The 14722-nt window shown below is 57.8% G+C and overlaps 1 protein-coding gene across 3 annotated transcripts in view; it reads right to left on the bottom strand.

Annotated features, from left to right (window-relative positions):
- The window catches only part of NFIX (nuclear factor I X), a 66684-nt gene that overhangs the window by 6373 nt on the left and 45589 nt on the right, over nt 1-14722 (bottom strand). For 2 of the 3 annotated variants that reach the window (XM_024767364.1, XM_024767365.1), the window contains exons 2-7: nt 14164-14226; nt 13750-13824; nt 13255-13375; nt 11969-12105; nt 8867-8989; nt 6745-6920 (exon numbers count right to left, since the gene is read on the bottom strand). In XM_024767364.1, the coding sequence (XP_024623132.1) occupies nt 6745-6920; nt 8867-8989; nt 11969-12105; nt 13255-13375; nt 13750-13824; nt 14164-14226 (695 nt within the window). The remainder of the gene's footprint in view (nt 1-6744; nt 6921-8866; nt 8990-11968; nt 12106-13254; nt 13376-13749; nt 13825-14163; nt 14227-14722) is intronic. The other variant, XM_024767366.1, reaches the window with a different exon arrangement.

The raw sequence follows: 14722 nt of genomic DNA, 5'->3' as shown, positions 1-14722 counted from the left end.
GGCCCACGGCCTGCCAGCCCCCAGAGCGCCCGAAGCGCTGCCCACCCCCCGCCCACAGTCCCACAGACGGCACGCCGCCCACCCTCCGCCTCTCCTGTCCTTCAAGCGTCGTCGGGTCTAGCTTGGGCCTCTCAACTCAGATTTTTCTCTTCCCTTTGACAAAATTTGTCATCGGTTTTTACAAAATTTTTCATCTGTTTTAAAAAAAAAAAAAAAAAAGAAAGAGAGAGAGAGAAAGAGATGAAGAAAGCCAAGGCCCAGAGCCCTTCCTTGTCCTTGGAACATCCAACCTGGGGAAGAAATTGAGGGAAGGGAGAGGGATGGGAAGGGGGGGAAAAAAAAAGAGGAACAACGAGAAACCAAATGTGAGACTGAAGGCTGAAGGGGAGGGGATCAGGGGCTGGCCTGCTGCACATTTAGAGGCCTGAGGGACCCAGAATGGAGGTGAGGGGGGCAAAGGCAAAAAGGGGATGGTGGTGGCGTCGCCTTGTGGTCACATTTAATTTTCTTGGTGTGGGGGGGGGCACAACGAAACAACAAAAAAATCAAAAAACGAAAAAACAAAAAATGAAAAAACAGCAATTAGGCATGAAGATGGCATGGCTGTGCCTCCCCTCCCCCCTCCCTCCCTGGCCAGCACCCCTGGCCTGTGTGCCCCACTGTGCTCCCTCTCCCGCCCCCCGGAGGGGCCTGGGCCACGGGCCCCAGCTGGGAGCAGCGGGCGGGCAGGGGGGCTAGTGGGGTGCTGGCTGGTGCAACTAAGGCCCAGGAGGCCGTGGTTGGGGGGGCTCAGCTCTGCTCTTGTCTGGGTGGGAGGCTCCGTGGCACTCTGGGTTGGGGGGCTTTGGCAGTGAGGGAGGGGGCTTTTCTTTTTGCAGTGGAGACTGTTTGGATGGGCTGGGGACGCTGGGCGTTGTGGTTTCGGTTTCATCGTCCACTTACAAGGTGATGGAGGAGTCAAGGCGGCGCCGTCTGGGGCAGTGCTGGTGGATTTGGAATCAGGCATAGGAAGGGGCACAGGTCTGGCCACTGGAGGCGGCGGTGGTAGCAAAAATGACCCCGGGACTTTGCCCTGGCCGCTACCGTTGGGCTGCGAACAACATAAATAGAGTGACGCATGAAGGCACATCACACACAGACACACGCTCCCCTGCGCGGCCACGCCAGCTCGCTCCTGAGAGCGGGCGCTCCCGGCGGAAGGTGATGCAGGACGGGATTCTCTCCTCCAGGGCACAGGGTTGGTGAGGGCGTGAGGCCTCTATTTGGTCTCTCAGGTGTTTCTCTCTTTTTTTTTTTTTTTTTTTAGTTCTCTTTTGAAGTTGTGGGAGGGAGGAAGGGAGATGTCCGACGGGTGGTTTGTTATTTCTTAGGGAACAGGTTTTAGGTACCGAAACATGCCACCTAGCCGTACAAGCAGCTGCACTCAGAACTCTCACGCTCCTGAAGACCTTCTCCTATGGCAGGAAAGATGTACCAGCTTACCTCCTGTGCCCCCGTAAAACACACACATGCCTCCCCTCCGTGGGCCCCTGGGGTAGGACCAGCAGACCCAACCAAGGACCACAGGCCCACCAGCATCTGCCCCGTGTCATGGCCTCGGGGGGATGCCAGGGAGCATGCCCTGGGCTCTGGTAGCCTGAGGACAGTGGGGTGCTGGCTTATCTGCTACAGAACAGCCCAAGAGGAAAATCCATTGCTGGCAGCTCTGGTTCCCACAAGGTTCTTTGAGTGGCTTTCCCTCAGAAGCTGGGGATGTCTGGTCACCAGATCCACTAATTGTCCTTTATTCCCCCTTGTGCCCTACACTTGAGTTTCCTCCTCCAGGCCCCATGTGTGGCCTTGTGTTCAATCAGCCTTTGGGCTTCAGGGGGTGTAGGAGCCACAAGGAAGGGCAGAGGTCCCCAGCCTCTTGCAGACACAGCTTCCCTGGGCTCCACACCTCCTGCTGCTCTGGGCAGTGCCCTCGATGACCACCTGCAGCCTGGGCGCAAGGGGGCCAGGCCACAGCTTTTCATCCTAAACTGGTCCCTCTCCTGTGGGTCAAACCTCTGCCCTCCCAGCCACCCAGGTTTAGGACCTTGGGAGGTTCCTATGCTCCTCCTTCTGTTGGTGGGCAGACCCTGTGGGGCCCACCCCTAGACGTGTCCAGCTAGGTCGTCCTTCTCTCCTAACTGGTTTCACCTGGACTATGACAGTGAGACTCCCAAGGGGCCTCCCCTCTGCCGACTGTGCTCAGCAGCTCGGCACCCTTGGCACCTGGCTCTGTACTAGGCCCTTCACTCAGGTTGTGTCCAATCCTCCAACCACCCTGTAAGGCAGTGGTTCTTGCTTCAGGGCAGTTCTGGGTAGTGACAGTGTCTGGAGACATTCCGCTTAGCACAGCTTGGGGATGGAGGCTGAGGATGCTGTTCAACACCCTACAACACACAGGGCAGCCCCCAGGACAGAGGCTCATTGGCCCAAAGATTAACAGTGCTGTGGCTGAGAAACCTTGCTGCAAGGGAAGCTCTACTCTCCGCCTTCCACACAACAGGGGATACTGAGGCTCTTCATGATTAAGTGGTCTAGCCAAGGTCACCCGGCTGTAATTGGAAAGGCCTGAAGGTCAGAGTCATGTCTGTCTAACTCCTAGGATCCTACGGATTCTTTCCAGCAGACTCATTAACCCTCTTCCCAAACCCAAAGGAGTTCAGACTTCTCTGATGCCCTAAAACCTTCCACAGCTACGGCTACATCTGACATAAAACATAATCTCCCCGGCCAGGCACGCAAGGCCGCCGTGATAGAGCCCAGATGGGGTCTTCCACCACTCATGCCCCTACACTCCCTCCCCCCTGAGTACTTCCGATTGTAAACCTACTGGGGTTTCCAGAACACAGCCTAAGCAGTCGGAGCTGCACACTTGCTAACTGCAGAACCCACTGTTCTAGAATACCCTTTCTCACACCCTTCAAAGCCTGCTCAGAAAACACCATCCCCAGCATGGGGACCAGCCAGATGTCCTGAATCACCATCCATCTCTCTCTCTCTCGTTCTTCCAGGACACTGTTGACCTCCACTGGAGCCTCTGAAGCAGACTGCCTCCAAGGCTCCCCAACAAGCAGGTGGAACGTCACCTCTGTGTGGCCCAAGCATGTAGCACTCAAGTCCCACTGACTGAGTTGAATCAACTTAGTCCATCCTGCTGCACTTTAAAACCACAGAGCCCCATGGCTGAACTGCGCAGGCCATGCCCTTCTGAGTTTCTGCTGTCCCACCCTCCAGTGACCAGTCACCTAGGTCTGACACTGTCCCTCCAAATGGTTCCCTCGACTTGATCTTTCCTGCCCACTTAGAGGCCCGTGACAAAAGCAAGCAGTGGCTGCCTCTCGTGCTTATTGGTGTCCTGGGCTGAAGACCCTTTGTGCTGGGTGTCATTTTGGAAATGGACCTTTCAGTTCCAAGCAACAGCACCGGCCAGAGAGCAAGGGTTTCCGGTTCTGCAGGGTGGTTCTGACATACACGTGGAAACTGCCTTCCCTCATTTCCACAGTCTATCTTGTTCCTATCTCATTCTTCCATCAGGGCAGGAAATGGAATGATCCCAACAGATTCACAGCCTCACTTCTTCTCTCCGGGCTGTCCTGAGCTTGGGCTCCGGAGGCGGGGGGGGCTGGGACACGGGAGCTTTCCAGGCAGCCCTTGCTCCCATAGGGCAGCCTCTGGTTCCTCAGAGCCTGTCTCTGCCTAGGAGGATCTAAATCACTAATCCCATCCAATAAAGCAAATCCTAGCCCAATATGGCCAGACGTCGAAACCTGCTGATTTACAACATTCAGTTTCTGGAAGCAAGTCCCAGCCAGGCTAGGATGTCTCCGCTCTGGTTGGGGTACAAGTTGAGGTTTTAAAAATCTCAAGGTCTTGTGACTTTGCAGTGCCTTAAGACCTTGTGAGTTAAGATCTTAGAAGGAACCTAGGGGCTGGGAGAGCTCCTCACATTCATCTGACAGATGAAGATGCGGGCCTGGCCATTCTGGCGCTGGTGGTCAAGGTTGAGCTAGTACCAGGCTTTCTGCCTCCCAGAATCATACTCTCCCATCAGGCCCTGCAACTTCTCCATCGTGCTCACCTGGTGGCCTCTTCTCTATGACAGAAATACAGCTAACCAGGTATCCTCTTTCTGCCCTTTGCATGTCCTCTGAGTGGTGTCTCCATTTGACCTTGGCCTTTACCGATGTGGTTTTCTCAATCAGGGCCTTACGCTGAGGTCTAAGAGGTGCCTGGGAACCATTCTGCAAGTTGTCTGTAAAATTTTGTATGCATATATTTTTCTGCAAAGATGATCCATAACTTCAGATTCTCAAGGAGATTAGGAATTTACTCTTCTAGTCTCTAGATCAATGGTTCTAAAAGTGGGTCCGCTGACCAGAAGCAGCATCACCTGGGAACTTGGGGGGGGGGAATGCAGATTCTCGGCCCCACACCAGAACTGCTGAATCAGAATTAGGTGAGGCCCAGCTACCTGTGTGTTAGTGAGGCCTCCAAGTGACTCTCATACATGCTAAGACTGAGAACTACTACTCTGGAGGTGGCTATGGAGCAAGCACAGCCCTGTACCGCCACCGTCTGCCACCAGGTCAGCTGCAGAGCCCAGGGCCTCTCTCTGGCTCGCCCCTCCTCCATAGCGTGGTGCCATCTCTAGCCTCCTCTCAGAAACTGGGCCCAGTGGAGCAGACTCACTGCAGAATTCAAGCCCCACCCCCCAACTCTTGGGCACAACAGGCCACAAGAGGAAACCTGCAGAGACTGCTCTCCAGCCGAACTAGACTCTCTGTTTAACCAGAGGGGCTGTTCGCTCCCCTGTCGGTAGCGTTTTGTCTGCGGTATACTCCAAGCAGGCACCTGCCTTGAGAAGAGAACCGTCTAGGCCAAGTGAGCCCTTGATCTTTTTTTAATTTATTTTTTGGCCACGCCACACAGCTTGTGGGATCTCGGTTCCCCGACCAGGCACTGAACCGGGGCCCTCGGCCGTGAAAGCACAGGGTCCTAACCGCTGGACCTCCAGGGAATTCCTGAGCCCTTGATCAGGGAGAGGCTCAAGACCTGGCCATCAGGATGCCCAGGGATAGACTGACCCACACTCTTGAGGGTCCTGTGGGTCAGCTTAGGCTCTTCGGGCTAAGTTGGTCCCCCAGGTGGCTGTCATTTTGATTCCAAACCCCAGCTGCGTCCTTAGGTGAGAAGCAGGCACGGAAGGGTTCCTGGCCTCTCTGATCCATATTCCAGACCCCAGGCCCCTTGGGGGCTGGGACACATGCTGGCAGCTCCCGTAGACTCTGCCAGCATCTCTGAAGGAAGCACGGAAGCTGTTGGAGTCATGTCCACTTTTCCCTCCATGCCCCTAAGAGTGGACAGAGCTTGTCCAGAGAGGTGGGTGAAGCTCTGAGTGTGCTAAGGAGCTGCAGAGCCAGCAAAAGAAACCCTTGCAGGGCAAAGGGGAGAAAAAGATGAGAAAAGTGGAAGAGGAAGAAGAGTGGGAGGTAGGGAAGGAGACTGGCTTCTGTCCTAGACAGCGAGAGCAAGGAGGCTGAGCCACGGCCCTGCCCCAGATCAATACACCAGCACCGCGCAGGGCGCCCCGAGGCCGCACCAGGCTGAGCGGAGGGCCGCTGCTCTCGCTGGGCTGCCTCTGGCAATGGGCTTCCCAATGTCTTTCCCTACCAAGGCACTTTGAGTGTCCTCCCCATCTGATCTCTCACAGTGGGGTTCCAGGCTGGACCAACTGTGGAGAAAGGAGTTGGGCCTTCTCATAGCACAGCATGCTGCTGGAGTTCCAGAACATTCCCAGAGGTCTAGAGACCACCATGCCCCAACCTGGAATGGTCTCCCAGGGACTAAACAAGGACCACCGTCCCACGGAAGGGTCATCTTTGGCCCACTGCCGTCTGGGATAATTCCTTTGCTGAGTGGCTCTGTGTTTCTGCTCATCAGTGACCAGGCCCCGGGGCTTGCTGACGGAGAAGGACAGTGGGGCCACAGAACTCCATGGGGAGCCAGTCTCTCTCCCAGGCTGAGGAGCAGAAGACTTCACTCCAGAACCATGACTGACCTGAGAACCCCTTGTTAAGAGTCCTGCCAACAGGGGTCTCATGAAAGACCCTGTGGAACTAGGCCTGCCCTCTACTAAGGGCTTCTCACTGGGGGATGATGATGCCCCCAGGGCACACCGAAATCTGGAGACATTCATGATCAACACAGCTGGGGAGGGGGCGGTGTTGCTGGCACAGAGTGGGTGGGGGCCAGGGATGCCGCTCAGTACCCCACAGTGCACAGGACATCCCCACACAACAGAGAATGAAGAACCCCAAGTGTCAATAGTGGGAAACCTTGGTCTAGAACCTACCAAATCCCTGCAGCCCTGAGGTTTAAGAGGGGTGTTAGGAGCTAAGGGGCCTGGGCCCAGGTTGGACAGATCATGGGTACACTCCTGCTAGAGCAAAAGACCACAAGGAGGGCAAAAAGCCCAAGCAAAGTGGGCCCAGCCACTGCCCCCTCATCTCTGGACCATGACAAACAGGCCCCGGCCTGATACGTGGACCCCTACTCCCAGACCCAGAAGATCGAGGTGTTCGGCACCACCGGCTCTCTGCCGCTGCAGCCCCAGGTGGGCTCCCAGCTTTTGGGCCCTCTCCCTGTGAGCCCTGAGACAGACAGACAGACGCAAAGATGAGCTGTAGAGGGGCTCGTGGGGTCCTCTGGACTCACCTGTCCGGTGGCCTGGCCCGAGCCATCCGAGCACACAAACTGCACAAACTCCTTCAGCGAGTCCTGCCCATGGTGGTGGTGGTAGCGGATGGTCGGGTGCGTGAAGTATGGGCTCGACTGCTGGATGATGGATGTAGAGGGGAAGTGCAGCGCTGATGCTGTGGCCCGTGGGCTCCCTGCATGCACGTGGCAGGAAGAAAAGGGCATCGTCAGGGCCTAGGAGGCAGTGGGGTGGGGGGCACTGAAGACAAGGAGGACTGCTGGTCAGAGCACTTTGGATCCAGAGAACGGGCAGGAGCAAGGCAGGGACCAGAGTGAGGAGAGCGAGGCACTGGCCGCTAGTGTGAAAGTTAAGATGGTGCCAAATAACTCAGCAAATCAAGATAAATAACATTTTAATGCAATATTTTAAAAAGCCAACTTGGCAAACCGGGACCCACAGACCAGCTGCTTATCTTTGTAAATAAAGTTTGATTGGAACCAGGGCCAGAGCTAGGGTGAGGTAAGTGAGGGTCATGCAAGCACAAGGTCGGTCCAATCTTTTATTTAAAATATTGACATTTGCTCATCGTGTATCTTTGCGATCATTTTAATTTTTAGAAATATTGCATTAAAATAAAATTTATCTTGATGACTGAGATTTTAGGGGCTCCCTGACATTTTGTGCCGAGGTGAGTGCCTCACTCACCTCACCCCGGTCCGGGCCCTGGGTGGGGAGCCTTGATGAGGAGACAGACCCGTTCTGTGGGGCTGCAGATAAACACACAGCCCTGCGCCAGTGCAAGAGGGGCCCCTGCAGTGCACACACACATCTCCTGTGTGCGGTGGGTGTGCACCTGGCTGCTGCTGCCCAGGCCGCATTCTTCTGTGCTCAGCCCCAATCGCTCGTACGCACGTCCCCGAACGCACATCTCCCACCCTGGAGCAGGCCCCAGCTCTTCCCTGGCCAAGTCCTCCCCCTCCTGTCTGTTTCCAATCAGCTCCCTCTTGCTCTCAGTTTCATTAGGGGCCTGAAGAAACTTGGCTTCTCTCTGGAGTTCATAAAAGCTGAGTTGAGCAGGGCCTGCTGCCCTCCCGCTGCCTGTGCAGAGGGCCTGGGCTCCCCGCCCCCACCTTGCGGCCACCACGCCCTGCCCCGCTGCTGGCTGCCTCTGGGCTCCCAGCCAGGAGGCCCTGAGGAAGAAGCCGGGAGGGTAAAACCTCAGTGTTCTCCGTGGAGGGCCCAGGAGACAGAGGGTGGACACGGGACACAGGGCAGTGTTCAGAAAAAACCCAGGCCTCTTTCTGCCAGACAGGTGCCAAGAGAGGGAAGAGGCAAGTGGCTGAGGACTCAGCTTCCACAGCTTCCTGCCTGATTCCATCCCCTCCAGAACATGGAGGCATCCTTCCCTCGAGCACTCTCTCCGTGAGACTGAAGCAAGAGAGCTCCCAAGGCAGCAGGGCCAGCTCCTTTCCCTGAAGAGCAGCCCAGGTACCACCTTCCCCCTTGGCCTAGCCCTCCACTTCTGGAAAAGAGCAGGGAGGCCCCGAGAAGGGGGCCTGGGCTCCTAGGAGTACTGTTCTCAACCCGTGCTCACACCAACCTGGGCTGGTGCTGGGAAAACAGGCCCCGGGCTCTGTGAGGAGTTGAGAGACAAGAGCTGAAAGGAGGGCAGAGGGAGAAGCCTGTGCTATCCCACCCACAGCTGGAGGGAGGACAGGAGAACTGCGTAGGAATGGGCCTGAGGTTTCCGCAGTCAGGGGTAAGTGGGAGGGAGGAAGCCTCAGGACAGGCCTGTGCCACACACACGAGCACACACGCATCCGATGCACGCACACAGGCAAACACACACACCCGTGCACACACAGCGCACAAGCGTGCATCATGCACAGGGGGTGTGAGAAGCAAGTGGGAGAGTGCTGAGGAACAAGGTGAGGAGGCCCAAGGGCTGGCCTGGGTCTGGAGGAGGCGCTGCTGCGGAGGGAGGGCCCGTTCCCATGCCCACCCACTGCCATACCATAGCCCATTCAGAGAGCTTGGGGCTGTCACTCAGGGTCGGCCCTGGCCCCTCTGCCTGGCCAGTTGCCCATGTGGGCTCCTCTGCCACCCCCACTGCCCCCCTCCGGGCCCTCCATTTCTCACCTGGTCTGACTCCAGCAAGCACAGGCAGCGGGTGGTGAGTGAAAGCCATGCGCGGGGAGCTGCCCTGAGAGGAGAGGGCACTGCAGAAGTCCAGCTTTCCTGACTTCTTTAGAGAAGCCGGGCCTGGGGGGAGGAATCAGCAACACAGGGCAGGTTTAGCTGGGGTGGGGAGGGAGCAGGGGAAGGTGGGAAGCCAGCAGCTCACTCCTTCTCTCCTCGGCCCCCTCCCGGCTGCCCCTTCCCCCACCAGGCTCCCTCCTGCCTCCTTTGCCTGACTGTGGCTCTGTTTCTCAGGCCGTGTGCAGACCATCCTGCCGTGGGTGCTGCCGACAGGAGAGGAAAATAAGGCCCTTCGGTGCACTGGGCAGGGAGTGAGCAAGGGGGCCCACCTTGCCCCCTGACAAGCAGATAAGGAGCTCAAGGGGAACAGAGTAAAAGGGGGGATGCAGGGCCAGAGGGCAGGGAAGGTGTGCAGGCGGAGCCCGGGAGAGCAGCTTCAGAGCGAGCCGGCCCAGGGACTCCCCTGGCGGTCCAGGGGTTTAGGACTCCCGCGCTTCCATGCGGGGTGGGGTGGGGGTGAGGGCGGGGTTTTGATCGCTGGTCAGGGAACTGAGCTCCCGCGCAGCGCGGGGCCCTGGGCTCTGGGAGGTTCCGATGGGAAGAAACCAGGGCTCCTTACGGGAAGGGAAAGCACAGCCATTGGCCCTTGGGAAGGACCACAGCGGAGAAACAGCATCTGACCAGAGAGCAGGGAGGAGGCTGGAGGGCCTGGGCGGGTGCTGGGGTTACGGCTAGACAGGAAAGGACTTCCTCAGTCAGGGCACCCAAAGGCCGGACTGTCAGAGCACGGGTAATTCCAGGGCTTTGCTCGGCTCCCAGTACCAGAGATGGGGTGACATTCAGCAGGAGACAGGGACACAGAGAATACCCCATTTGAGCTCTCCCTCGAAGAGCCTGATGTTGCCAATCAAGGTCATCTCTGTGCCCAGTGGGCATGACATCCAAGATGCTATACAAAGCAGGGCCCCCAGGCCAGGTCCCCCAGGGGAGCTTGTCTCCTGTCCTCAGCTGGGCCTTGAGGCTATGCCCAGGCTGGGAGGGATAAGGGGAAGTCAGGGCAGATATCCAGAGCTGCCATCATTGGGACACAAACTGAATCGGTTTGGGTTGGGGGTGTGTGTGCTGGGTGGCGGGGGGGTTGGGGGGGAGGCTTCAGAACACAGAAATAAGAGCTGTCTTAACCACAGAGGGAAGAGGCGGGGAAAGGGTGAACTCCCAGCCGCCAGCAGAGGTGTTATCTGGCAGCAGCTGTGTGCCACCTGATAGCTGGCACGACGGGGGGGAGCGCCTCCACCAGCTGTGCACAGCTGTCCCCATGGCCACACAGTGCCTCCCCAGCTGTTCCCAGTCCTGCAGCTGGGCTGCTTAATTGGTGATTTGTCCCAGAACAGGAAAACAGCACAGGGTCGGTGGGAGGAGGGGATGAGTACACAGGAAAAGGGGGGAAGGCGAGGGAGCTGGGGGTGCTGCGGGAGAATGCTGGGGCCATGCGGGGCGGGACTGCTGGAAGGAGCAGAAGTGGCAAGCTTGACAGCAGGCAGCCAAGAAAAGGAGAGAGAGGGAACTGCGGAGGGGAGGGTTCCTCGGGAACCAGGTCTGCGCAGAGGGACCTGGGGGCCCATGCCTCAGGAGCCAGCAGTAGACATGGCCCTCAAGGCACACCAGTCCTTGAGGAAACACTTCACTGAGGCCCTAGCTGGGGAGTCTTCAAGGCCTTCTCAAGCCCTTCTTTCTGCACCTCCAGAGGTTCCCCCAGGGAAGCATCTGTGCTGTGCTGGCCACGACACCCTGGGAGGGGCACCCAGAGTCGTGCCGGAGCGCTGTCCGGCAGAGGTGAGCCTTGCTGCTGGTCTAACCCTCTCCCTCAGCCCAAGGCCCGGAGGTGAGTCCTCTCTTCCTCCCAGGTTGCTGAGAGCGGAAGCCAGAGGTTGCATCTGGGGCAGCAGGAAAGCAGAAGCACCCCCTTGCCCTTTAGTCTTGCTTCTCCCCCAGCCCTGGCCCCTGCCCATCCACTCGGCCCTTCCCGGTAGGGGAACATCTACAGAATACCAAGCAAAACACCATCAGGTAGACCCTCGTCTTCCTGCGTCAGAGAACGAGGCCCCTGTCCCCAGGCCTGACCAACGCAGACACACCTCATGCACATCCCGTACACAGAGGTCTGCACTACCTGGTCCCAAGACACCCATACTTTGAGGACACACACAGGCTGCACCAACAATGTGTCAGGCAGAAGCACCCTGCAGGCAGCCTCCTTATGCACACCTGTGTAATACATACACACACACAGCCCCCCTCTGTCCCGCCTGGGCTCTCCAGGTGTGCCCATACCTCCTGTCAAGACTGGAGGTGAAGGTGGGTGTACTCACCAGCAAGGGTGTGGTTAGAGAGGATTGGGAGGCCTGAAAACAATTCTGCTCGCTCTTTACTAGGCTCTGCGCCTCTCTGTGAAGGTGGGCCCTTTAGACCAGTGGTCCTCAACTTAGGAAGGTCCTGTCCCCCCCAGGGGACATTCAGCAATGTGCGGAGACCTTTTCGGTCCTCACACCTGGTGAGGAGGTTTGCTCCTGGCATCTAGTGGGTGGAGGTCAGGGCTGCTGCTCAGCACCCTACAGGACACAAAATGGCCCCGCTACAGAGAATACCGCGGCCCCAAAGGTCAAGAGTGCCCAGTCTGAGAAATGGCTTTAAACCATGAAGACCGCAGAACCGGGGCAGCCTCTCTAAAGAAATGCCAAGAGAAGGAGGATGAGGAGGCTCTGAGCGGGAGGCCACGTCCCCCACTGCAGGGCCCCGGAGGCTCAGGGTCGGGGCCTCTGCTTTCCTTCTGCCACATCTATGGGCTCTACTGCCCACTCAGGGACAACCCAGCTGCTCGCCTCTGCTCTCCTGGTCTGCCCTCCTCTGGAAGCTCAGGGGGTGAAAAGACGGGCAGTGCCACCAACAGGAGGAGGAACGGTGAGAGGTTTGCCAGGTAAACTGAGGGGGAAGAGGAGGCTCCATGCTGCCCTTGCTCCAGGTCGGGCCTTGTGGCGCCCATACCTGCATCCACATCGTTGGGCCACCCGCTGGACTGGCTGCTGCCAGCTGCTGGGGAGCGGCCTGTGCCGGGATAGAAGACGTCATCGACAGGGCTCTCCATCTCGCTGTCATCGATGGACTTGGGGCGCTTGGTGGTGCTGGGGAAGGAGGAGAGGGGTCAGGTGGGCCAAGGATGAGCTGAGGTGCTGGTATGCAGGCCGAGGAAGCCTGCGCTGACAGTCTTCCATGTGGGGAGTGGGTGCCCGCTGTCAGCAGCACTTCAGGGCACTCGCTGTGTGCCCACCCCCCAAGGCCAGACCTACAGCCCCTTGGGCCCAGCCCACCCACTCCTCCTTGAGCCCCTTCTCAGTCACAATACCATCCATCACCTATGGAGCTGCCCAAGTCAAAGAAGTGGGCAAAACCCCCAACTGCTTCCTCAGCCCCACCTTCTATTTCCCATCAGCTCCCACAGCTGGGGCGAGGCGCGTGAGGCACTGGCCAGGGACAGAAATGCCAGGGGGTGACACAAAACTCAGTCATCGTGATATTACGTTATTTTATATTAAAGTATGATTAAATATGAAAACATCATAACATTGTAATGCAATATTCTAACATATCAAAACGAATGCCTAAACCTCACAATGAACCAAAATGTCCAAGGTTTTTTAAAAAAGGACAGGATCCCACCTTGCCCTGCGTGACCAGGGCCTACTATATCTACCTCCCAAATATCTCTCAACTCCATCCCTCCCTCTCAGGCCATCCCCCATCTGACTCAGGCCCTCCTCCCCTCCAACCTGCTGGGATAGCCTCTAACTTCTTCTAGAAGTACTTTCTAGAACACATATCCCCAGCATCTTCTACTTAAAAGCCGTCAGTGGATTTTAAGCCCTAAACACCCTCCTCTGGCCTCTGAAGTCCTCCGTGGGACAGTCCCGCCAGCCCGCCCAGCCTTGGCCAGGTTGAAGGCTGCTCTCTCTACCTCGAGCATCCACCCCATGCCTGTACCAGACCCCTGGGCTCAAATGTCACATCCCCAAGAGAGAGGCCTTCTCCAATGCCCACAGGGAGCTCCTTCTAGGCAAAGCCATGCCTTGTTTGAGTTTGTGTCCCCAAGGCCGAGTGCCTGTGTCAGCACAAAGCAGGAATCTCAGGGGTTGGGGAGCATAGTGAGCCCCAGCTCTGGAGCCAGTGCCCTCAACAAAGGATGATGTTCTGAAGCACCCAGGCCACAGTGGTACAGCTGCCCAAAGCGCCTGAGATGCCTGGGGGCTGGGGGAAGGCCGGGGTGCGGGGCTCACCTGGTGGAAGGAGGGGAGGTGATGGACCGCCGCCCCAGGGTCACCTGGTTTATATTGTAGTAGCTGGGACTCTCCAGGTCTGCCAGCGAGAAGTTGGGCCCTGATGCTGTCGCAACAGGAGCTGGGAAGAAGGGAGAGTGTGATGAGGTTTGGAAAGTGTGGGTGCCTGTTTTGTTGCCATGAGCAGCTCCCCAGAAGCCCTGGGGTGAGTTCACTGTGAAGGCCGCTGAGGAAACCTCCTCCTGGCTGGAGGTTGTTGGGAAGAGTCCTTGGTTACGATTTTTTTCCTCCAAAGAAATGGAGGTTAGAGGTGGGGCTCTCTGGATGCCTCCATTCCACCCAGCCCCATGCCAGTGAGGCCGAGAGCGTCCCAGGAAACCTGTCTGCCCCCGCCCCAACCAAGACCCCATCAGTGGGGGGCTACGTGGGGTCCAAGTCCCACCGCTTCACCCCCACCCCTGCTGACTCAGCCCTGGCCCAGAAGGAAGGACTCACTCTGTGATACTCTCACCAGCTCCGTCACATTCCAGACCCCGGAAGTCACAAAACAGTCCTGGAAACTTAAGTGCCCTGAGGAGGGAAAAGGGCAAGTGAGTGAGCGGAGACAAGGCCAGGAGGGGATGTCTGCCCGCTACCCCAAAGCTCTCCCCACCCTCAACTTGCTCCATCCCATGCCCCATGTCCCAGCCCCAGGCTGGCCCTCAGGGGTCTCAGATCTCCCTGGGAGTTAGGGTGTGCTACCGATGAGCGCCCTCCCCCTCTGAATAGCAGCCCAAGTTCAGTCAAGGGACAGCTGAGTGAAGGGGAATGGCAGGGGCAGGCCTGCCCTGGCCGGGGAGAGCAGAGAAGGGTGTGGGGCACAGCAGGCCAGGGAGGCTGGGTACAGGCAGGAGGGCAGGGGGCACTGACCGTTGGGCAGTGGTTTGATGTCCGCATCTCCTTGCTGGTTTGAACTATCTGATTGTCCGGATTCTGCAGGAGACACAAAGGGTGGGGATGGGTCAAAACCAAAGTGCTCCACGAACACCAGGCAAGCAGCTGCCGCTCCAGCCTTCTAAACACCTTCACTCTCCTCCCCTCCCTGAGCAGCCCAAGGAGACCAGGGAGAGAAGGAACTGCTACTACCGTGGTGGGGCTATCCTGGGCTCTGCAGGGTGTTTGGTAGCATCTCTAGCCTCCACCCCCCCCCCACTAGATGCCAGTAGCACCCCAGTTGTGACAACCAAAAAACCGGTCTCCAAGCGCTGCCTGATGTGCCCTGGGGGCAGGCTGCCCACGAGTGAACGCACTGGCTGAGAGTCAGGGCAAGGAGGCGCCCAGGAGAGAAGCCAGCGACTGTCTCTTTGCACAGCTGGGATGGACCCAAGGGCCCCCCATTCTCTACCCAGCTCAAGCTCCAGAGGAGCAGCCCCTTCCCTCCCTTCATTAATTAGAGCCGTTCCTGTCTGCCCACGCCACCCCCACCTCA

This window comes from Neophocaena asiaeorientalis, unplaced genomic scaffold (genome assembly GCF_003031525.2).
Source record: "Neophocaena asiaeorientalis asiaeorientalis breed wild unplaced genomic scaffold, Neophocaena_asiaeorientalis_V1.1 scaffold87, whole genome shotgun sequence".
Classification (NCBI taxonomy): domain Eukaryota; kingdom Metazoa; phylum Chordata; class Mammalia; order Artiodactyla; family Phocoenidae; genus Neophocaena; species Neophocaena asiaeorientalis.
The sequence above is the reverse complement of the archived record's forward strand: the minus strand, read 5'-3'. Positions and strand labels throughout refer to the sequence as shown.